Source organism: Aspergillus pseudodeflectus (genome assembly GCF_044049435.1).
Source record: "Aspergillus pseudodeflectus strain CBS 756.74 chromosome Unknown BJX68scaffold_42, whole genome shotgun sequence".
Classification (NCBI taxonomy): Eukaryota; Fungi; Ascomycota; class Eurotiomycetes; order Eurotiales; family Aspergillaceae; genus Aspergillus; species Aspergillus pseudodeflectus.
In genome coordinates, this window is record NW_027263818.1 from 23,465 (window position 1) to 45,064 (window position 21,600).

General features: G+C 50.5%; 6 protein-coding genes across 6 annotated transcripts; 2 read left to right on the plus strand and 4 right to left on the minus strand.

The window, feature by feature from the left end:
* Window positions 1–720: 720 nt before the first annotated feature.
* On the minus strand, window positions 721–5,901 carry BJX68DRAFT_243127 (WD repeat protein). The gene is made up of 7 exons (XM_071041107.1): window positions 5,622–5,901; window positions 5,363–5,551; window positions 3,015–5,294; window positions 2,520–2,963; window positions 2,227–2,473; window positions 1,927–2,177; window positions 721–1,879 (listed from the first exon to the last, which is right to left on the minus strand). The coding sequence occupies exons 1-7, from the start codon at window positions 5,700–5,702 to the stop codon at window positions 1,373–1,375; spliced, it is 3,999 nt and encodes a 1,332-aa protein (XP_070895974.1). The 5' UTR covers window positions 5,703–5,901; the 3' UTR covers window positions 721–1,372.
* Window positions 5,902–5,999: 98 nt separating this feature from the next.
* On the minus strand, window positions 6,000–9,815 carry BJX68DRAFT_243129 (Sfi1 family protein). The gene is made up of 2 exons (XM_071041108.1): window positions 9,421–9,815; window positions 6,000–9,355 (listed from the first exon to the last, which is right to left on the minus strand). Exons 1-2 carry the CDS (start codon window positions 9,482–9,484, stop codon window positions 6,180–6,182), a joined length of 3,240 nt encoding a protein of 1,079 aa, XP_070895975.1. The 5' UTR covers window positions 9,485–9,815; the 3' UTR covers window positions 6,000–6,179.
* BJX68DRAFT_243132 (uncharacterized protein) lies at window positions 9,816–10,239 on the plus strand. The gene is made up of 3 exons (XM_071041109.1): window positions 9,816–9,905; window positions 9,967–10,062; window positions 10,113–10,239. Exons 1-3 carry the CDS (start codon window positions 9,840–9,842, stop codon window positions 10,131–10,133), a joined length of 183 nt encoding a protein of 60 aa, XP_070895976.1. The 5' UTR covers window positions 9,816–9,839; the 3' UTR covers window positions 10,134–10,239.
* Window positions 10,240–13,716, minus strand: BJX68DRAFT_243133 (isoleucine--tRNA ligase ILS1). The gene is made up of 2 exons (XM_071041110.1): window positions 13,223–13,716; window positions 10,240–13,155 (listed from the first exon to the last, which is right to left on the minus strand). Exons 1-2 carry the CDS (start codon window positions 13,649–13,651, stop codon window positions 10,351–10,353), a joined length of 3,234 nt encoding a protein of 1,077 aa, XP_070895977.1. The 5' UTR covers window positions 13,652–13,716; the 3' UTR covers window positions 10,240–10,350.
* A 2,265-nt stretch (window positions 13,717–15,981) lies between these two features.
* Window positions 15,982–17,544, minus strand: BJX68DRAFT_149407 (putative intracellular protein transport protein (UsoA)). The gene is made up of 4 exons (XM_071036644.1): window positions 17,122–17,544; window positions 17,013–17,063; window positions 16,765–16,960; window positions 15,982–16,679 (listed from the first exon to the last, which is right to left on the minus strand). The coding sequence occupies exons 1-4, from the start codon at window positions 17,395–17,397 to the stop codon at window positions 16,183–16,185; spliced, it is 1,020 nt and encodes a 339-aa protein (XP_070895978.1). The 5' UTR covers window positions 17,398–17,544; the 3' UTR covers window positions 15,982–16,182.
* A 102-nt stretch (window positions 17,545–17,646) lies between these two features.
* On the plus strand, window positions 17,647–21,600 carry rat1 (5'->3' exoribonculease Dhp1). Its single transcript, XM_071041112.1, has 5 exons — window positions 17,647–18,242; window positions 18,313–18,587; window positions 18,638–18,763; window positions 18,828–20,608; window positions 20,669–21,600. Exons 1-5 carry the CDS (start codon window positions 17,936–17,938, stop codon window positions 21,270–21,272), a joined length of 3,093 nt encoding a protein of 1,030 aa, XP_070895979.1. The 5' UTR covers window positions 17,647–17,935; the 3' UTR covers window positions 21,273–21,600.

Consider the following 21,600-nt stretch of genomic DNA (forward strand, 5'->3'; position numbering starts at 1 on the left):
GCTTCACCCAATCTAGCTTAGTTACTATACCGCAATCCTTTCCTCAAGAGTCGGAAATAAGAAGTAAACCTCTCCTCAAACCAGCTATCTACTCTTTGCCTTTCAGAGGTATAAGGAATGTGAAGCTCAGGCACCGCCACATACCTCAACTAAGCCAGAGCTCAGACCTCACATTCCACACGAAGGATTTCCATCGAGAAGTCGCGTTTCAGTGCAAGCCTCACAAGTTTTTTGAGATTCAAGACGTGTCGTGCAGCCGAGTTCCTCCCAGCCGTGTAAACACATTCGCGAGGACGCGTGATGGCAGAAAGAGCTATGACCGGGGAAGGGATATAAGGAACGAAGAGGACGCTGTAAGATAGAACTGATCTAATCTGGCTATACAATCTATCACTGTTAAATGCTCTCACTGTTTCCTGATATTACTTCCTTCGAGTTCGACTCTAGATACTAGTACAATACAAGGAACAGCCAAACCATGCACTGGAAATCTGTACTTAGACCTTTCCATCCTCCCTGCCATCCCTTTATTATTCAACCCAGCTGACCCTCTCAAACCAGACAATACTCCCCTCCTCCCTCCTCCTTCTCCTCACAACAATAACAGCCACAACTGCCCTCCGCACAACCAGAGTAACAACATCATTCACACCCACCTGCCCCAACCCCAACCCAGCCGTCGAACCGGCAGACCTCGACCTAAACGAATCCTTCAGTATATCGCTCACGATCCGCTCCGGGATCTGTCAGCCCGTTCCTGTCCCCCTCCCCCTCCTGTATCCCTCGGAAGTAAACCATGTTTTTGTTTCTGCGTCAACGAGACAGGAGCAGCAGGGCGTGCTACGGGGGGCGAGAAGGGAGTGGGAGTGGCGGAGGGGAGGAGAAGGCGCGGAGGCAGAAAAGTGCGTGGTGAGGCTGTGGGAAAGTCCTGGGTGTCTTGGTGATCCACTTCTAGTGGAGGAGGTTAGAGGGTCTTTGACGGGGGAGAAGAGTGAATGCCGAGAGAGGAAGTTTTCTGCGTTGAATGAGGTTTTTGTTCGGGTAGATTGTGTGAGGGAGGAGAGGGAGAAGGAGAAGGGTGGAGTGCATCACCCGAAGCTACATGCGCCGGCTTTTGGGAAGCACTCGAATGGTACCGCTGCCAGGAATAGCACAAGTACCTTGACGCGGAGGAAGCAGTGGAAGAGGTGGTCTCCCTGGAGGGCGTGAGTTGATACCTTTATCTTCTGCGGGTATGGTTTGAGATAAAAAAAGCATTGCTTCCGTATCAGTATGAGTACTATTCCACCAGATTGCGCCATCCAAATAAGCAATTCAAAAGCAGCTAGTTCCGCCGGCTTTATACACGCACAGAACAGCAATAGAAATTAACCTAGAACCCAAAACTATCAAGCAATGAGTTTGCATCTGGCTCATGAAACATGGTAGGTGGCTGCTGCAGCTTCTTCGGAGCAACTGGAGACTTTGGCTCTTGTCCCAGACTCGGTTTAGCTGGGATATCTGCCACGACGAGGCTGCTTCTTCGCCGAAGCATCTTTCGGTAGTCGACTTCGCCATCGACCATGATGATTGTGCTGTCTTTTCTTAATTGAGTGGAGGGCAGTTCCTTTAAGAACTCCCAGTGGCGGACGAGGTCGAGGGCAAGAAGGTCGCATCCCATCCGGGTGTATAAACGTGCATTGCGGAGGACAAAACTCGTTTCAGACTGTACAGATACTTTTGAGGCACCTTTCAGAGTCTGCAACGTCTTTTCACGTAGTTGTTTGTATAGTACGACTAGTGCAGGGTCGTTGGAAAGATACGATTTGGCCTGCAAAGGAATCGCCCCAGGAGTCACCGGGGAGGCGGGAGATGAGGGAATAAGAGATTCGACAGGGGACTCGGGTAGTTAGCAAGGTAACAACTAGTTATGGCGTGATAACTCACAATAAGGGATCGCACGGCCATATCACGGCGACCTAGCTTCCAAAAGGCCCAGGAAGCCATCCAACGATTTCCGTCAATAGCAGCTTCAGGTAAGACCCGAGTTTCGAGTATTTCTTTCAAGACAGGACCGTCATCTCCCTCGTACGCGCGGGTAATGGCAATTGCAAGCTGAATATCTCCAATCTGGTTCAAACAGACAAGGGCGGCGTCTCGCAAATGGTCCGCTAGGAGGAAGAACGTTGCCGCATATTCTGCCATTCGTGAGCTACGGCTATTTGAGGGAAGCGAGCGGTAACTTACCGAATCTCCGCTTTCCAAGCAAAGCATATGCATTCTTCAAAGCTGCTGTTTTCCATCGAGCCTCCCGGAAATCGTTCGCTAACAGCTTTGATGTTGCAGCTTGCTCCCGGTTCCAGTGGGCCATACGCCAGAGGCCCTGAAGGATGTTCTTCTTTCGGAGTGCAATGTAGTACAGAGAACAGTCGACTGGATTCTTCTCTTCTGTTTTGGTATATTCATTCCGAGCGACTACCTCCAGTTGCTCTCGCTGTGGACTATTAGCGTATGTCTCACCAGGATCGGATGACTCTTACGATTGTTGCAGGGCTTGACAGCCACATGAACATGCCACTCTCCCGAGCAGCTTTCCATGTCAACTTGCTGCCATACTGTCTGGACACGAGGTCCAAAAGGATCTCCTGGCTACTGCTGTGAAAGGCCCAAACGATTTCTCGCCAGGACACTGCAGCCTTGTTCGCGACCCCCTGAGTCCTACGCAACATGTGTTGTCGGAAAAACAAGAGGTAGCGAGCAGCATTGTCATCCATTGAGCGCCGGTGCTTCTCAACGGTGGCAACACATTCAATCGTATCGACTAACCGGAACTGCTCCTGACTAGTCAGCTGCGGTAATGGTATCCGAGCCAAATTCTCGTTAAGGATGGTTGCGATGGCTTCGTCGACGACCGTGGGCTCCTCTTCTAGAGACAGATCGGCATACGACGAGTGAAGCTCTTTTGAGACCGCTTTCTGTGGTGTCTATAATAATGTTAATCTCGCATATAAATTGGCTTGTTGCGGACTACTGACATCATGCTCAAAGTAAAAATCCTGCAGCGGCATGTCCAGGAAGCCGTCAATATCGTCACCTTCAGTATGGAACTTGAGTTTTTGATGGAGATTCATCAATATTGAGTGCACCAAGTTCGACTTGCCGCTAAGTATGCACTGAGCAAGAAACTGAGGGTGAAACACAGGAAGCGGGCCATTGAGTCGACTAACAACCCCAAAGAGATCCACGGTCGGGGAACCACGAGTCGGGACCCGAAGCTGCGAGACCAGGCGATCTCCCACATCAATCTCGTTTCCGTAGACGAAAAGTTGATTACCAGCCCCAATGGCAAGATGGCCATTGCTTAACCAGCAAGAATCGCCGATAGGGTGAGGCGTCAGGTCGCGGATCCAAATTTCTCGAATCTGGGTCCAAGATGGCCGAGAATCAAGATAATCATAACGAAGCTGGGAGAGCAAAATGACTTTGTGAGGGAACCCCACTGCTAGGACTGATTGTGCGTCTGGAGTGGATGTCCAGTCCAAGTCACGTATTATATCCTGCTGAGAAAAGTGCTCCTCAAACTCCAGCTGTGCACCGTTAGTGTCCCAGATTGTGAGATGTGTGCGGTCCTCATCGACAAGCGCGGCCTTTTTTATAGAGCTTCCGCTAGCCAATGAAGGATTCATTATCCCTGTTTCGACAGTGGAAGTGAGGAGCCATTCTATTCGGCTCCTCCCCTTGTCAACTTTGGCTGTCCAAGTGCGCAAAACGCCGGTTGCCGTGTAGGATAGCGCTATATCCGGCGAGAAGAGATCGAAGAAACCAGACATTTGAGTTCTGGGACCCGCAGGGTCCACCGGAAGAAAGTACGAAATGTCCTCCCTGAGCCCCAGATCAAAGGTACAAAACTCCCTCAAGTGACAAAGGGAACCCGGTTGCCCGCCGGTAGACTGTTTTTGTGCCACTGGAAGTTGGACCTCCCAAGCTATACCGCTCATATCTGCCCCAAGTGCAGCTATATAGACGAGCCCAGCATCCTTCTCGGGCGTAAGCATCTCCAGAACGCAAAGCGGTTTGCTTGAAAGCTTGAATGATGAGGCTGCAATCCTCTCAGCATGAAAAGACCGAACGTCCCAGATAGATATTGCATTATGATGGAGATTGACCAGGAAATCTCCGCCTTCGATCACACAGCTGCGGTGAATATGTTCGTCGGAAAATAGCGAGCTCTGGCGGACCAGCCCCGAGTCGCTGTCTCTCCATTTCTGTCTCCAAATTAGAGCTTTGTTGTCATTGGTACGAGAGGTGAGAGTATCTCCGACAGCGTTGCGAACGATCTTCTGGATTGGACCAATGTGACCAGTCCAGGACGCTTTTCGGATAGTTCGATTTTTGACGGGTGCTGGATCAAAGAGCACATCGACCTGTGAATCTAACCAGTCAATACGTCCGTCAAAATGATGGATTAGAATCGCCAGCGAGTCCGAGGTATCGTCGCTTTGGAATGCGCATATTTGCGCATAGTCCTCCTCGGCTGAGAGTCCCCGCAGGAACGAAAAGTCCAACCCCTCAACATGCAGAATATTGAAGACATTCAAATCAGTCCAGGTCTTGGAACCGACATCTTCAAGCGCCCATGCAGACATGTGCCCCTGCCCGTCTATGACAACACATATTTCAGGGCTCTTATTCGCAACCTCGATGATATGTTCCAGTGCATGGTTCCCTCTGTTCCCCGCACCACGCTGCACTGCGCGCTCGGTTGCGCTACAGAAATCACGGCTGTCGATGATAAATGCATACCTTCGGGACATATCCTCGCCATCTACCGCATGCCTCGGCTGGACAGAGACGCCCAGATCAATCTGTGTCCATAGTTGCAACACAGAGGGCGCATGATGATCAATTGTCGCCCAGACCCTGATCTTATTGTCGGCGCATAGCGTGTAAAAAACATTCGGTTTCGATTGTTCTCCGTGATAGGGCCGGCGAAAGTGAAATCCCGTAACGATGGATGGGTGTACAAGATACGAGACATCAAACCGCACATCATCGGCGCCAAATGAGAGCCGCCTCCATACTTTGACGAAACGATCATATGGTCCCGTTGTGACGATAAGGGTCGAATCGGGCGAGAATTGCGCAAACTTGGCCGGGCTCGCCAGCTTCTGCCTCCATGCCGCCCGCGGTGTATCGTTCAAGAACCATAGTGTCAGATGGGAGTTCCCTAAAAGAAGTTCATCGGACGAACCCCATGATATGGTACGAATCGTCTCTTCATCATTTTCGTAGCGGAAGGTAGAGGACAACGACCACTATTTGAAAGCAAAGATATCAGCAGTGTTCTCGGGCCGACTCCAGCTGCCCGGTCGCACTCACGAACCTTTAGTGTTTCGTTCAGCACCCCATACGGCTGGTAAACAAAGGCATACGGGCCTCCGCATACAGCTATTCGTCCTGAAGCTTCATCAATTGCGACAGCTTCTAGGGCCGGCGTGTCATCGACGTAGATTGTTTGTAGGAGCTTGTGTGGGCCGCCAAGAATAACCAGTGCCTGGCCAGAGATGTACACCTGAGGGAAACACGCGACATGATTAGCTTCAGTCGGAGAACAGAAGATTCAATGCATCAAAGCGACTCACAACAACTCGAAGACCATTCCACAGCGCGGCGCTGAAAGACTGGAGCTTCGCTGGGGGTCGCCCCGGCAGAACTGCTCGCATAGGGGTTGTTGTTCGGAGGTCAGACGCTCGTTGCGCTCAAACAGGACATGACACCATTGCCGAGGTGGGGCTCTTATAAGGCCGGGCCAGAGAGAAGGACAGTAAGAAACGATGTCAGAAGCTCTGTAGAGCCAGCACAGGGTCGGAAATCTCAGGTAAGTGTAGGAGGTTCCAGAGCGGGACCAGAGTCTCAGACAAACGATGACGCGCTGAAGCTCCGCCTCCTCGCGGAAGTACGTACCTAGCTTAGTTTACTGTAGCCAGCAGTGCAGATCACGAGGAACAGAAACCTAGGTTCATGACTCTATCATTTTGATTCATTCGTTATCGTAAATACTATTCTGTACATGCCTCTTGTTCAAGCAAATGGGTATCACTGTTCGCTATACTAAACTTATACCAGTAGAGTATACTTCTCATCATACAACGCACCCCCCCGCTAATAGCTGACTATACAGCAAATAAAATCCCTTCGCATTATGGCCGTCGGTTGGACGATCCCCTACCACTGGTGGGCGACTCAGGATCCTGGTCAGCGAACCTAACACTCGTGGTCAACGGCGTCCGGCGTCCGCTACGATTTGGTCGGCTCGATGTGGTTGGTATAGAAACCCCCTCTCGCAAAAGTCGGCTGGCAAACGGCGTTTGGAGCGGCGTTGCTGGAGTTGTAGAAGCTCGCGCTAGCGCTCGCGCCCTTGCTGCACGCCTAGACGGTGAAGTCATGAAGTTGGGCGTGGCTAGTGGAGTCGCGGACGTGGGTTGGAGCTCGGGGACAAAGTCATTAAGCTTGAACGGGGTCTCGACGTGCCAAGGGTCGAAGATGGATGGTTCTGTGCCACTCGTAGCAGCACGGCTGAGGTTCCTCGTAGGACTCATCAAGGGTCCCGGAGAATCACGAGCCTCAAGACTCATCCTCGCTTTATCCACCCAAAGGCGGAACATCCCCCTCGAGTGCTTCCTAAGATTGCGTTCCTTCATGGCATCAGCAGTTTCGGCGTTGCTATGAATCTGAAATATGCGGAAGCTCAGCTTGCGAAGTGAGGCATTGGCCTGGCCGAGTAGATGAAGCCGATACATACTAATTGCCTGCTCCTCCAACTGACGGGACTCGACCACACCCTCAGCCCATCGTATCAGCTGGCTGTAAGCAATTTTTTTGAAATAGGAGATGTCGGCATCCTCGCATTCGTGCAGTTGTTTTACAGTTTTCGCGTGCCACTGATCCAGCAGTTCTGATGCAATGACTAGCGATTTTCCTCTGTCTAGCTGCACGGCTTGCTGCTCCATCTCAACAACATCATGTGCTCTGGACCGCCAAGCTGAGAAGGCCTTTGAGGCAAGGTTGACCTTGATCAACCGTCGAACTCTTGCGTAAGATTCCTGGCGACGGCGTTTAGCAGAGTCCAGTGTTGCAGCATGCCAGCGTTTCAATGTGCGAGTCGCAGCAAAATAGAAGCTAGCGTCGCGGGACCACTCCTCCAGTTTTGCCGTATGTTGGAGCTTTGACCTCCATGCCACAAGGGATTCTTGCACAAGGCGCGGTGCGTAGAATTCAAAGGCTATATCTTCGCGCTGATGTTGAAGAGCCAGTCGGTTCCGCCAGGAATCGAGCTTGGACCGCAGCAAGTCGTCATTACGACGATCTTCATAGTTATCGGCGTGATAGAGCAATTGCGTGTATGTCTCACGAATATTCGTCACAAACGTAGAAAAAACTTCTCGTTTGATTCGCTGTTCACGGATTCGTTGCATGAGGCGGAACCGCTCCACCAGTATCCATTTATACATGGTCTCAATCTTCAAGCGCTCTTCAATGCGTGCGTTGAGCGCCTGACAGCGCAGCGTATCGTTCCACGCAACCCACGAATTCCGCATAATCCTGCGCCGATCCAATTCCCTTGCTTGGTTAAGCATGTCGATACGTTTCACCCATTGACTGTATGCTGAGTGTAGAATATGAATATCAGCCGTATCTGCGACACGGGAAGCAGCTGGTGCTAAACGGGCTTGGACCTTCCATTCGTCGAAAGAACTCTGTAAGACGCGGTGTCGCTGCATGGATACGGCATTCTGTTCAGCGGATACGATTGCTTTGGACCTTGCAGACAAGGTCTGCAAAGCAGATCTCAGCATGGAATGCTTGTTATTCATCTCAATCTCGTGGAGACGCTCTCTGTTTGTTCTAAAGGTTCGCAGCCAAGAGAGCAGGGCCCGCCTCTTTACGCAATAATCGTGCCATCTAGGAGCACGTCTATCACAGAGACTCCAGAACCATTGCCAGTAGAAGCCGTGTTTCAGCTTTGAATCATGATGGAGAACGGCCTGTGCCTCTAGGCTTTTGACATGATCAACCTTTCTCTTCAAAGCCTGTAGAGGCCGGTGCAACGCGAATCGCTGAGCTTTGAGAACATTAACTGCGGTTATTTCACGCCATGCATTGAAGTACTTGACACCGAGGAGATGACGTCGAGCCGCAGTTGTTCTTTCCAGTTCATCTGAAGCAACGGCAGCCCAGTGGGTAAAAGCTTTTGTCAACAAGTATAAATCTCGAGCCCGAGCGGCGCGCTCTTCCAAGTGCTTGAAGAATCTCTCCGTTCTAGCCACCTGTCTTTTGTTCCGAATGATAGTGTTCCAAGTGCCGAAAGCCTGCCGAAGAAGAGTGACCCTATCCCTGTTGACGGCAACCATCTCCATGTTCTGATGAGCCTGGCGTGCCTGAGCACATTTTTTCATCCATTGCGTGAGAATTCGTCTGTTGATTGCCCGCTGTCGATACATGTTGAACGTAGAGGCATCCCTCAATAGATCGGATAAGGAAGGGCGGTAGAGCATCTCTGGTGGTAAATCTGGTTTTGCGAAGGGCTCGGCATCCTGCGAACCCAACGACAGATCCTCTCCTCCCTCCTCCTCTTCGTCCCCAAGGTCTCCGTCTGAGCTTCCAGAGCTCACGCTACGGGGCTTAGATACTTTGGCTCGGGAAGCGCCTGCCATGCGCTTCGAACGGTCTTGCTTGACAGCAGATGAGAATTCTTCAGACCGTTTCCTGGCCGATTGGAAAGAATCCATTTTGCTGATCAGCCGACGTCCAACATCCATGAACTGTGCAATCAGTTGCGTCCTATCGGTCGACTCGGCTCCTCTGCTATCCGCCACAGTTGAAAACTCGAACTCGGGCTTGCCAATTTGCAGTCGTGACAACGAGGAGCGCGAGCTCGGACGATTGATAAAACTCCGAGTAGTTGGATCGTCCCCAACATCGTACATTGAATTGAAGGACGCTCGCCGTGGTCGAGGCAGGTCGATGGTTTGAGTCGTGTTCTCCATCGGGATCGCTTCGGGCCTCGTTCTTGGCTGAGCATCGGAGAAAGAGACATTATCAGTGTAAGTATCTGCATCATTTTCCTCGTTACCAAGCTCAATCACGATGCCCCTTTGCTGTAGCAGATTCTCAAACCGCTCGAACAGGGTATCCCCTCTAACATCCTTGCTTCCCATCTTGAAAAGGAAGCGCATGAGGGCCAATCCTGGGTCCGCCTGCGGACCATGTTCCGCGACTGCCTCATCATATGCTTTGAACAGCACTCTATATGGTAGGCGATCGGCGTCCGGATAGCGCTCCGCGCGGGTGATGACTTGAAAGAGGAAGCCGACATCTAACACACAGAAGCACAGTCATTAGCATTTAAGTGTTGCGACTTGGAAATATGCGATCGCGCACCTTCGTCCGAGAGAGCCGGTTCTTCATGGGGTAGAGCTCTTCGCCGAGCGGGAACGGGAGGCATCGAAATATGCGCGACTTAACGCGTGTTTTTTCGCAGCTGGGTCATGGAGACGGGGAACCAAATAAACCATTGCGAGCGCTAGAGGTCAATACAATAGGAAAGACTCGCTGTTTTCGAGTTCGGGATGCCGAATCGCATCGATTGAACCAAAAACAACGACACTGGCGGTAACAATGGTCGCCCTCGATTTCCAATCTTTTGTCCCCAAATGTCATAGAATGTTTTGCTTTGTCGCGCCAACCAAAACATGGAATCATAGAAAGGTCACGTGAACAGCTTATGTAACGTCAGGCCAGTTCGCATCGCCAACGGTGATGAAAGCCATCAAGCGCATCAAGTGTTGCAGCAGAGAAAAATGCCATCGACACGGACGCGGCCGATCGAGAAGTTCGCAAAAGCCACTTCAAAGTGTGCTGTAGAGGTGTGTTCCCCTTTCCTATCCTGCAGTGGGAGAATGTGGGTTGATGGGCGGGCATTTGCAGGCGGCGGCATATGGAAAGTGCATTGTCGCAGACTATCAAGGAGTGCACAAAGACATGTGTGCCAAAGAATTCATGAAATTGAAAGACTGCTTTTTGGTAAGTGACTTGCCATACCCGTGTCAGACTATGTCTGACTGAAGGAACAGGCAGCATCAAAGAAGGTCTGAATCTAGAAGCGGGTAAAGGTCCTTAAGGGGTTTGCAATGGAGCAGATGTATACTACGTACGGGCGGCGCGATCAGGTGCTTTGCTATTGATGGTTTTGATCATGAAAGTTTGAATATAAATTTTTAATGAGATATCATTCTAAAGACCAATGTTAGATCTCTAACAAAAATCAGAGTCTAGAGTGGGAGAAAAAATTGTTCATCGCTTTCTTCACATCTACAACTTCAGCAGTCGTAACAAGAAAGTCGCGCTCTGTACTTCCTGCTCTTCTTGCATAATCATGCCCTCATCATCTGCACTAGGCGCTTTGCCATCAACGAGCTCGTATTGCTCGAGAGGCCGACGCACCACCTTTTCAATAGCCGCCGCCTGTGTCTGGAAAACTTCTTGGATGCCAACATTCTCAGGGTCGGAAAGAACAAGATACTCCATCTTTACATCATCAGTAGGGACCAACCCAGCCTTCTTACGAAGGCGCTGGAGTCGGTTGATAATCTCTCGACCGAGACCTTGCTGGGCTAGCTCTGGATGCAGCTTGACATCGAGGATGGTCAAGACGTCAGCATCGGCGTTGGGCTCCATGTCTTCTGAAGACTCGTCTTGCTTCAGTCCTCGCTTGACAACGAGATCCCCTTCAACGAGCTCAATGCCGTCAACAAGGATCTTCTTATCGGCAACAAACTTCTTGACATCGTCGCTACTCAGGGACGGCAGGGCCTTCTTGACTTTTTGTGCATCCTTCTTTAGCTTCTTGCCCAGTGTAGGCCAATCGGCGGAAACGCTGTATTGGACATTGTACTTGGCTTCGTCGGATGACAGAATGAGCTCCTGGACGTTGATTTCCTCGAGGATATAGCTCTCCAAGGATCTTACGTCCTCTAGGTACTGTTCGTCCTGGTGGATGACGACGAGGCTCTTTAATGGAGTCTTTAGGCCGAGAGATTTACGCTCACGGGAGACACGAGCCATCTCAATGACCTTCTGCATGCGGGCCACTCTCCTCTCAACAACTTCGTCGAAGAGCTCCTCGCGCACCTCGGGGAACTCGAGGAAGTGAACACTTCGACTGTCTTCGCCGCGAAGGTTCTCGGGAATGTGGGAAAGTAGACGCAGGTAGATGTTATCGGTGAGGAAAGGCGTGAATGGTGCAAGGCCTCGAACCAGAGTGTACAGCACCTCAAAGAGTGTGTTGAGTGCATGAAGCGTGTCATCAGTGCCATTTTCTCCCTTTAGGCGCTTTCGGTTAAATCGGATGTACCAGTTTGTGGTGTTGTCAATGAGCTCCAGGAGACGAGGAACGACAGTGTACAGGCGGTAGCCGGCCATTTCCTCGTTGACAAATTTGAGAAGACTTTGAGTACTAGCAAGGATCCATCGGTCCATAACGTTGGTGTTAGTAGCCTCTGCCTCGGGATCCCACATGAAATCAGTGCCTTCGGTCTTCTTAAAGAGAGCAGCCTGGCCCTCAAAGAATTTATAACTGTTCCAGAGAGGAAGCAGGACCTTGGCAACAATTTCCTTGACACCAGATTCCTTGAATCGGAGCGGCTCAGCGCGAACAACGGGCGAGTTGATGAGGTATAGTCGGAGAGCATCCGAGCCGTATCGGTCCATGATCAAGGAAGGATCAGGGTAGTTCTTCAATCTCTTTGACATCTTCTTTCCGTCCTCGGCAAGGACAATGCCATTGACGACACAGTTCTTGAAGGGCAATTTGCCATAGAGGTGAGTACCGATAACGGTCAGAGTGTAGAACCAACCACGAGTTTGGTCCAGACCTTCGGCGATGAAGTCTCCCGGGAAACTGTTCTCAAACTGGTCCTTATTCTCAAATGGGTAGTGCTGGGAAGCGTACGGCATGCTGCCAGACTCGAACCAACAATCAAACACCTCGCTCACACGGCGGAGAACACCATTGCCCTTCTTGCTAGGGATGGTGATGTGATCCACCTTGTGGCGATGGATATCAGTGATCTCTCCTTCGTAGCCACTAAGCTCCTTCAGTTCTTGGACACTGCCAACTGCGACAATCTCGCTAAAGTCCTCGCTCGCCCACAGAGGGAGCGGGGTACCCCAGAACCTGTTACGGGAAATATTCCAATCACGAGCATTCTGAATCCAGCTGGCGAATCGGCGCTCCTTAACGAAGCTAGGAACCCAATGGGATTCTTCAATGCCCTGAAGCATTTGTGGAATGATGGGCCCGATTTTGACGAACCACGAGGGAACAGCTCGGTAGATGAGAGGGGTATCAGAGCGCCAACAGAACGGGTAGCTATGGGTAATCTGACTATCGACAATCAATCGGCCGGTTCCCTTTAGGTGCTTGATAATGGCCTTGTCAGCAGCCTTGACATGCTGGCCCTGGAAATCGGGGACTTCTGATGTAAAGATGCCCATGTCATCAACAGGATTCGGGGGGTGGCGGGTCTCATTGATGACTCCTCCTTCCATTGCAACCCGGTAATCGTCCTCACCAAATGAAGGAGACTGGTGGACAATTCCGGTACCGTCATCAGCTGTGACATATGCGGCGTTTAAAACGCGGAACCCGTGGTCCTTGAAGGCATCGTAAAAGTAAGTGAAGAGTGGCTGGTATTTCCAGTCTTTCATTTGAGAACCCTTAAACCGGTCAACGATCTTGAACTTGGCCTTCTTAGGATCCTTGTATAATGTTCGGAGGAGTGCCTCAAGCAGGACGTAATGCTTTTTTGAGGCTTCATCAAATATTTTAATGTACTCGAAATCCGGGTTTACCGCGAGGGCGACGTTCGAGGGAAGGGTCCAGGGTGTGGTAGTCCATGCAAGAAGGCACGTCTCTGGGTCATCCACGAGAGGGAACGTAACAACGATGGCTGGGTCCTGGACATCCTTGTAGTTTTGCTGGGCTTCAAAGTTGCTAAGGGGAGTGTTGAGGGCAGTCGAGTAAGGCATAACGCGGAAGCCCTTGTAAACGAGCCCCTTGTCGAACAATTGCTTGAAAACCCACCACACTGACTCCATGAAAGAAGTGTTCATAGTCTGAATGATGAAATATGGGTGTTAGCATTTCCAAGTCAAAATATATGGAACGGTAAACTTTACGAACCTTGTAATCGTTGTCAAAGTCAATCCAACGGCCGAGTCTATCAATAGTCTCACGCCATTCAGCGGCAAATCTCATGACAATGGCTCTGCACTCCTCGTTGTATTTCTCAATTCCGATTTTCTCGACTGCTTCCAAGCCGGACATGCCCAACTTCTTGTCAATCTCGTACTCAATGGGCACGCCGTGGGTGTCCCAGCCGAATCGTCGCTCGACATAGTGTCCTTTCATAGACCAGTACCGGGGAATAATATCTTTGATAGTCGATGCCAACAGATGGCCGTAGTGAGGCAGACCGGTAGCGAACGGAGGCCCATCGTAAAAGGTGTACGGTTTCCGTCCTTTGGAGAGTTCGACCTGCCGGTGGAAGGCATTGATTTCCCTCCACCTCGCGAGGACAAGCTCCTCCTCCTTGGGAAAATCAATGGACATGACGAGCAGCGGGGTGGTGGCAGCTGTCAGAGTGGGAATTGTCGATGCGCTCGAGAGTGGCCGCGGGGTAGAGTCGCCTTTGAAGAAAAAGTGAGTCACCCCGCGCCTTACCGACCACGCCAAGCCCCACCCACATCTTGAGTCACACTATGTACATACACCCCTACACAACTATATAGATCCGATCTACTATAGATGCTGTCTTTACAGACCTATTTTACATTGATCCGAATATATAAATGTCGGGCATATTTTGAGAAAATTGCCCTCGCGGTCTATGATTTATATCCTTACTAGTCCTCCTCGTCCTCCTCGTCTTCATCTTCAGATACTTCTTGACCCAGGTCCTTTAAGCGTTTCTGTAGCACGTATCAGCAACTTACCGTCCGATCAGCTGAATATAGTGATATATGACTTACTTTGTCCTCATTCCGCTTAGTCTCAAGATCACCAAACACAATGAGGAGATCCTCAAGCTCAGACTGTGCTGCCTGACGGGCTTCCTCCTTCTCCTTTGCCTCTCCTTTAGCTTTATCTATAGCCTTTTGTGCTTCCTCAAGGGCTTGAGTAGTCTTTCGTGTCTCGGCCTCAAGCCTTGCCACCTCTTTTTCGGCTTGTTCGGCTCTGGATTCAAGAGCCGAACACTTTGACGAGTAATCCTCTCTCACAGCCTCAATATCCTGCGTAGACTGTTCTTTTATCGTATTGAGTTCGGAGTGGACAGTTTCGTTGGCGGATTCAAGTTTGGCAACCTCGGACTTATGCTGTTCTTGAGCAGCGCTCAAACTGGACCGCAGCTCTTGAATCGTCTTATTGAGATCGGAGACTTCAGCCGTGTGGTGTTGCCTTGTTTGGTCCGCATCTGACCTCAGAGTCTCAATCTTCGATGTAAGCTCTTCCACTTGGGACATGTACTGTTCCACCTTGTCTGCCTTTGACTGCAAGTCACTGATGGTCTTGTTGAGATTTTGAACTTCGGCGGCATGGTTTTCCTTCGCTTGGGCAGCTTCCGATGTCAAAGCTACAAGATTCGTCGTCAGACCGCGAGCCTCGTTGTGATACTGCTCTTTGACGCTAGCGAGTTCCGACTCTAAAGAACGGATCTTTTTCTGAAGATCTGCCACTTCGGCCTCGTGTCGCTCTTTGAACTTCAGACTCTTTCTCTCATATTCAGCAGAGGTGTCCCGCAGCTGCGCATCGATGGCTCGGAGCTGCTCTTCATGTTGCTTAAGCAGGTCGTTCCTCGCTTGCTTGTTCTGTTCACCCAACACAAACAATTCTTGCTCATGGCGTTTTTGAAGTGAGTCGTACATCTGCTGTAGTCTTGTAAACTCTAGCCCGCCCGAGTCCCTCGACTTTCGATGTTCGGCTTGCTCTTGTTCGAGTTTGTGTCTTAGAGAAACCAGTTCTGATTCAAGGTTCTGCACAGCTTGATTCTTCTCTTCAAGGTCAGCTTTCAGCGAATCAACCAACTCGCGCGAAATACCTCTTTCAACCCCGTTAGTGATCACAGATATTTCAAGTTCAGGCTCACGATCGATAGCCCGAGTTAAACGGCTAAAGTTATCTTTCAGAAATTCGACGAATGCTCTGTCAAAGAAGATCTCGGGCAGTCCGCCCTCGTAGTTTGCTCCGATTGTTTGCGGAAGGACTTCGAAATCTCGAATCAAGGGTGACTCTCTTAACCGAGTAATTCTATCAATGAATTGCTCTCTTCCCAGTTGTTCAAGAAGGAGTTTGTGTAGTGTTTTGCGAGGAATAGGAGAGTCCTTGGAGGAGAATTCGTAGATGATTCCCAGCAAGATCGTGGAGAGTCCGGGCACAAGCACATTTGTAACGCCCCTGTGTTTAGTCTCCTGCAACAAGCTTTGAATGCTGCTCCCCTCGCCTAGAAAGTCATTCACAGCATCAGGCTCTTCAAACAACCAGCCACAAAGTAGCATCAAGTAACCGATGGATATCCTCTCGTCATCTCCACGCTTTATACCTGTAATAAGGTTGCCAGCAATTGTTTGAATGCAAGTTATGACTTCCTCCCCGGCTTCGGCATCTCCCTCTGTTACTCCCATGGCGATTGATTTCGCTTCCGCATTCTCGAATAAAAGGTGGAACAACAAGACAGCAGCCATCCAAGTTTGATATGGGTCGGCATTGCCTCTCAGTTCCGGAGGCGTGAGCAACACAGTCAAAATGTTCGGTATTGCGTCTTCGCCGCTAACATGCCCGTTGATTGCTCTTCCCAGGACGTGAACACGGATACCTGTATGGTTTGTGAAAAACGCCTTTACGCAATCACACGCGGCGAGGCGTGCGTCAAGAAGCTGAATGGGCGCTGGTTCCAGCGATAGCTTGAGCAAGGCTTCGATTACATTAATCCGAGGAAGCGCTTTCTCAGGTTTCGTTCCATTAACACCATCGCTTGTTGCTTGTCCGGCGCCCCAGAAAACCTCAACATCTCCAAAGCGTTCCTGTAGCGGTTGGTTCCCGCGGATCAAGTCGGCACATGTTGCAAGAGCCTATCCCGGTCAATATCAAATCTTAGGTAGCAATGATTTACTAACCTTTGCTGTAACATTGACTGTGAACTTTTGGCCGAAGGCGGTACTAAGGACTTGTTCCATCACACCGCTATTCCAAAAGGCCATCTGATTAGCATGCGTGTTAATGCCGCCTTTTACTAAGAATAGCTGAATAATGACTAGTAGGCCCCAGACGTTCCTATCGCGATGAGCAAGGGCCCATTGCGGTGTAAGTTCCTCAGACGAGTCTTGTTCACGGTTGACATCAGCAAGAAGCTTAGCCAGCCTTTGTATGCAACCAGTCTCTCGGAAGTATGACTGGTTCGGTATGTTGAGCTTCAACAAGTTGGCAAGCAGAGAAAGACAGTCCTCGATGACCTCTGATCCATGTGTCAAGCCCCCTTCTGTCTCTATCAAGGAGCATATGGATTCGAATGCATTCTCAAAGGCGACAAGCTTTTGAAATTCTTCCGATGCGGGTGTCAATGCAATCAGAAGGAGTAGCGCCTCTAACAGATAGAGTAGATGTTAGCAAGGTGTATTGATTAGCATAGAAGTGAAGCATCCATTCCGAAGGAACCAGCAATGGCATACCGTTTCGTACGGGCTCCCGCGAGTCACTGAGAGCACTGACGAGTCGTGGGATACCCAGTGGCGCTGTCAATATACATTCTTGCGTCCTCTCGGGTCGTGCGCTCGAGATCTGATACATGAGCTGTATTGAATATAGGCGTGAATAGAAGTCGCGGGTATCTAAAAGATCTAGTAGGGCTGTGATATTATCTTGTCGCTTTCGCCTTGTTAGCGATTAAGAATCGCATCGCCCAAACGGCCGTCCATACCTGAGTAAACTCGTCCGAAAGCCAAAGAGCTATTTCATCCGACGCTTCGGGCTAGACAAATGGCATTAGCGCGCACCATTGACAAGTCCGGTATCTGAAACAAACGTACACTGCTCTCATCCGGCGAGAATAGTCCCAACAAGGTCTCAAGGACCACCTTGAGTGTGTCCACATCTTCCCTATCATTGCGGAGGCTGCTAATCAAGGGTCGTAAGGCGCCTGACGCAACTGATGCGGGATATATCTTCGCAAAGCTTCTCAATCCTTGTATGGCGGCCCGGCGGTCCTCTAGTAACGTTGCACTCTGCAGCCTACTGCTTAATGTGTTGATTGTGTCCGTCGCCGTTTGTTTGGCAGGCGCCTGCGACTCGAGGATTCGAAACATCGCAACGGGTCACTCGATATTTCATGGTCACCGCCGGCCGGGGGCGTAACAATTGATATACATCGAACAATTGAGGAAAAGAAATTCAAGGATGACGAGCTGGTGAGTTGTTCTTTCGGAGGTATCCGTAGCTCTCCATGCAACCAGTCCACCGCCAAGTGGCCGCTAAGCTGTCGGAACCGCGACAAAAGAAGCGCCGAAACAGCCGCAACTCGGCCCCAGGCAACTCGACTGTCGCATTCGCAGAGACTTCATTGTTCCTCCTGTTCTCTTTGACATACCCACGGCCTGCCTTTTATCTTACTCTGGGTACGGCGCCTCTTCCAGCCCGGGTATTCCTTTTATCTTGACACTTTTTCTCTCTCAGAAATCTGCTCCAAGTAGTTGGTCTTCGAAAGTTGAAGTTGCTGATGGAGCAGTTCGTGAGACGTGCTTAAATTCTCTACTTTACCTTATTAAGCTCAAAAAGAATCGATTGTTCTTTTTTTCGATCTCTACTGTTCCTCGTATATCTCCCTGGATTTGATTCTTTGTCACCATGGGTGTCCCAGCGCTATTCAGATGGCTCTCCAAGAAATATCCGAAGATTATCTCTCCGGTAATCGAGGAGTTTCCTTACGAAATCAATGGAGAAGAGGTTCCGGTGGACGGCACGCGGCCGAATCCAAACGGCGAAGAGATGGACAATCTGTATCTGGACATGAACGGTATTGTCCATCCATGTACGCACCCTGAGGGCAGGCCGCCGCCAGCAAACGAAGAGGAAATGATGATCGAGATCTTCAAGTACACTGATCGCGTTGTGAACATGGTTCGCCCCAGGAAACTTCTAATGATCGCCGTCGGTATGTTGAAACTGCTATTTTTTTCCCGTTGTCGGAGGACTTGAAACTGATTCAAGCTTTTTATCTATAGATGGAGTTGCCCCTCGCGCGAAGATGAACCAACAACGAGCCCGTAGATTCCGGTCCGCTCAGGAAGCGAGGGAGGCAGATGAAAAGAAGGAGGAGTTCCAAAAGATGCTCGCCAAGCAGAACGGAGATAGGGACCAAGGACTGCAGGAGCAGGTCATTCAGAAGACGTGGGATAGCAACGTCATTACCCCCGGAACGCCCTTCATGGATATCCTTGCAGCGTCTCTACGGTACTGGATTGCGTACAAACTCAATACTGATCCTGCTTGGGAAAAGGTTCGTCGCCTGTCGTCAAACGTGTTTGCCATGATTCTGATCCTCTATAGATGAAAATTATCATTTCCGACGCAACAGTCCCCGGAGAGGGTGAACACAAGATCATGGAGTTTATTCGATCGCAGCGTGCATCCCCTGAGCATGACCCTAACACCCGTCATGTTATCTACGGATTGGTACGCTTTTTTAATCCAGGCATGAGCCTTTAGCAAGAGCTAACCTCAAACCGTTTTTTCCTAGGATGCGGACTTGATCATGTTAGGCCTTGCCACCCACGAGCCCCATTTCAGAGTCCTACGAGAAGATGTGTTTGCGCAGGAATCCCGGCCGCGAACCTGCCATCTATGTGGTCAGCCCGGCCATAAAGCAGAAGAATGCAGGGGCCAGGCGAAGGTGAAGAATGGAGAGTTTGACGAGAAAGGGAAACCCGCCACTCCCAAACCGTTCATCTGGCTCCATGTCTCCGTCCTTAGAGAATATCTTGCGGCGGAGCTCTTTGTTCCCCATCAACCGTTCCCATTTGACCTTGAGCGGGCGCTTGACGACTGGGTCTTCATGTGTTTCTTCGTAGGAAACGACTTCCTTCCGCATCTGCCTTCCTTAGATATCCGCGAGGATGGTATCGATACGCTGATCGCAATCTGGCGTGATAACATTCCTCTCATGGGCGGATATCTAACACAGGACGGGCGAGTGGATTTCAAGAAAGCGCAGCTCATCCTTCAAGGCCTTGCAAAGCAAGAAGATGCAATCTTTCGTCGTCGCAGGCAGGCGGAGGAAAGAAAGCTTGCGAACGACAAACGGCGCAAGCAGGAGGAAAAGCTCAGAAATGAGGAGCGCGCTAGAAAGCGGAGACGAAGCTCTCCTTCTTATGAACCCGTCGAATCCCCGACAAGTGCCAAACCTCGTGGTGCTGCTGGAGGAGCCGCAAGCGCCGCTCCGACTCAGCTTGAACTAATCACTCCTGCTCGGGGTGAACTGACTCGGCAGACCAGAGAACTAACACACAGCATGGTAGTCAACCGTGGTGCAGTATACCGAGCCAACATGGCCAACAAAAGCGCCGCTGCTGTTCTAAAGAGCAAACTTATGGGTGGGGCCCCGGAGAGTGAAGCCTCCGAGGAATCGGAACCAGCACCAGAAGAGACTTCTGATGCTCAAATGGAGACCTCTCCATCCGTCCTTGGCAAACGAAAGGCGGGTGATGCAGAGATTGAAGGAAACGGCGCCGAGACCCCAAGCAAGCCTGAGCCGCCAAAAGACGATGAGCTGCCCCCAGACACCGTCCGCCTATGGGAGGAGGGATACGGCGACCGATATTATGAACAAAAGTTCCATGTTGATCCCCAAAACAAGGAGTTTCGCCACAAAGTCGCAAGAGCGTATGCCGAAGGTCTTGCATGGGTATTGTTATACTATTTCCAGGGGTGTCCGTCCTGGACCTGGTACTACCCATATCATTATGCGCCTTTCGCCGCAGACTTTGTGGATATTGGGGATATCGAGCTGTCATTCGAGAAGGGGACGCCCTTCAGACCTTTCGAACAGCTTATGGGTGTTCTTCCTGCCTCTTCAAACCACGCCATACCAAAGGTGTTCCATCCCCTGATGAGCGAGCCTGAGAGTGAAATCATCGATTTTTATCCGGAAGACTTTGCGGTCGATCTAAATGGCAAGAAGTTTGCTTGGCAGGGAGTCGTTTTGCTGCCTTTTATCGATGAAAAACGCCTTTTAAGTGCTATGGAAAAGAAGTACCCTCTTCTATCAGATGACGAAAAGGCTCGCAATACTGTGGGTAAAGAGGTGCTGTTGCTCTCAGAAAGTCATCCACTGTACCAAGACTTGGTCTCGAATTTCTACTCCAAGAAGCAAGGCGCTCCCAAATATAAACTCAACATGCGTATCAGCGAAGGACTAGCTGGTAAGGTTGAAAAGAACGAGGCGTACATACCACACAGCTCACTTGTCTCCTCCCTGGAGCAATATGGTATGCCCACGTTGGAGGACGACCGCTCGCTAACGTAAGTGTCTCCCCCAACAAGTACAATCCCGGTTAACTAACCTTCTTCTCTCCCTGATAGCGTCAACTACGAAATACCCAAGTCTTCTCATGTTCACAAGTCCATGCTTCTCAGAGGAGTAAAGTTTGCTCCTCCAGCTCTGGATAATGCAGACATCCAGGCTACAAAATCACGAGCCCAGCACTCTGGGCGCTCTTATGGCGGCGCACCTCTTCGCGGTGGGCACAGAGGTGGTCGCATGAATTACGCCGGTGATAGGCCTAATCCATTTGCGGCACACCTTGATCCAAAGTTTATGCCAGCAGCCAACACAGGCGCCCCGATGGGGATGCCGTCCGGCTGGGTCCCCCCGTCAGGCTCCGGTAACTTTTCCAGGGGACCACCACCTCCCCCGCGGGGAGGCTATGGCTCCCAGCAGTATGGCTCGTACCAGGGCCATCCACAGCAGCGCGATTATCAACAGTCGAATTACGGTCACGGCGACTACTATGGTCGGGGTGGTCCTCCTGGACACTACAACAATGGTCCCTCTGACCAGTATAACGGAAGAAATCAAGGCTATGGATCACAGGAGCGTCGTGGCCGAGGGTACCGGGGAGGAGGACACCGAGGCCGAGATAATTACTCCTCGAGAGGCCAGGGGGGCGGCTATGGTCGCTACTAATGGATGGTGCGGGACGTTCTCTTCCGCGAGAATAAGCAAATACGTACATTTGGAAAAAGTTACATGTTGTGGAATCATCGGCTTTGACTTTTCTTTTTCCATTGTCATTCTTGGAAATCGGCAAGGAGGACGGCGTTCAATCGGAGGGCGGATTGCAGGAATTTACCAATCTCCCCCTGTAGATAGAGTGCAATGCAGATAAAATCAGACAAGATGCCCTGAAAGGCTTTTAATACATGTTCAGTAAGAATCACAACACCTTCCCAAGTTAAAAATCTTCTTAGTCAAAATCTTTGGCAAAAGAGCCGCTGCCGAGAGTGAAACGACG

Bases quoted from the DNA above. Each gene is read 5' to 3' on its own strand.
- BJX68DRAFT_243127 (XM_071041107.1), bottom strand. From the start codon at position 5,702: ATGCGAGCAGTTCTGCCGGGGCGACCCCCAGCGAAGCTCCAGTCTTTC. The intron at 5,552-5,621 runs GTGAGTCGCTTT...TGTTTCCCTCAG, and splicing joins GGAATGGTCTTCGAGTTGTT to GTGTACATCTCTGGCCAGGC. The intron at 5,295-5,362 runs GTTCGTGAGTGC...GCTTTCAAATAG, and splicing joins TGCTGAACGAAACACTAAAG to TGGTCGTTGTCCTCTACCTT.
- BJX68DRAFT_243133 (XM_071041110.1), bottom strand. From the start codon at position 13,651: ATGTCCATTGATTTTCCCAAGGAGGAGGAGCTTGTCCTCGCGAGGTGG. The intron at 13,156-13,222 runs GTTCGTAAAGTT...TTCATCATTCAG, and splicing joins ACTTTGACAACGATTACAAG to ACTATGAACACTTCTTTCAT.
- BJX68DRAFT_243132 (XM_071041109.1), top strand. From the start codon at position 9,840: ATGCCATCGACACGGACGCGGCCGATCGAGAAGTTCGCAAAAGCCACT. The intron at 9,906-9,966 runs GTGTGTTCCCCT...GGGCATTTGCAG, and splicing joins CTTCAAAGTGTGCTGTAGAG to GCGGCGGCATATGGAAAGTG. The intron at 10,063-10,112 runs GTAAGTGACTTG...CTGAAGGAACAG, and splicing joins AATTGAAAGACTGCTTTTTG to GCAGCATCAAAGAAGGTCTG.
- rat1 (XM_071041112.1), top strand. From the start codon at position 17,936: ATGGGTGTCCCAGCGCTATTCAGATGGCTCTCCAAGAAATATCCGAAG. The intron at 18,588-18,637 runs GTTCGTCGCCTG...GATCCTCTATAG, and splicing joins CTGATCCTGCTTGGGAAAAG to ATGAAAATTATCATTTCCGA. The intron at 20,609-20,668 runs GTAAGTGTCTCC...TCTCCCTGATAG, and splicing joins GAGGACGACCGCTCGCTAAC to CGTCAACTACGAAATACCCA.
- BJX68DRAFT_149407 (XM_071036644.1), bottom strand. From the start codon at position 17,397: ATGTTTCGAATCCTCGAGTCGCAGGCGCCTGCCAAACAAACGGCGACG. The intron at 17,064-17,121 runs GTACGTTTGTTT...CCATTTGTCTAG, and splicing joins TCTCGCCGGATGAGAGCAGT to CCCGAAGCGTCGGATGAAAT. The intron at 16,961-17,012 runs GTATGGACGGCC...ACAAGGCGAAAG, and splicing joins TTTCGGACGAGTTTACTCAG to CGACAAGATAATATCACAGC.
- BJX68DRAFT_243129 (XM_071041108.1), bottom strand. From the start codon at position 9,484: ATGCCTCCCGTTCCCGCTCGGCGAAGAGCTCTACCCCATGAAGAACCG. The intron at 9,356-9,420 runs GTGCGCGATCGC...TCTGTGTGTTAG, and splicing joins ACCGGCTCTCTCGGACGAAG to ATGTCGGCTTCCTCTTTCAA.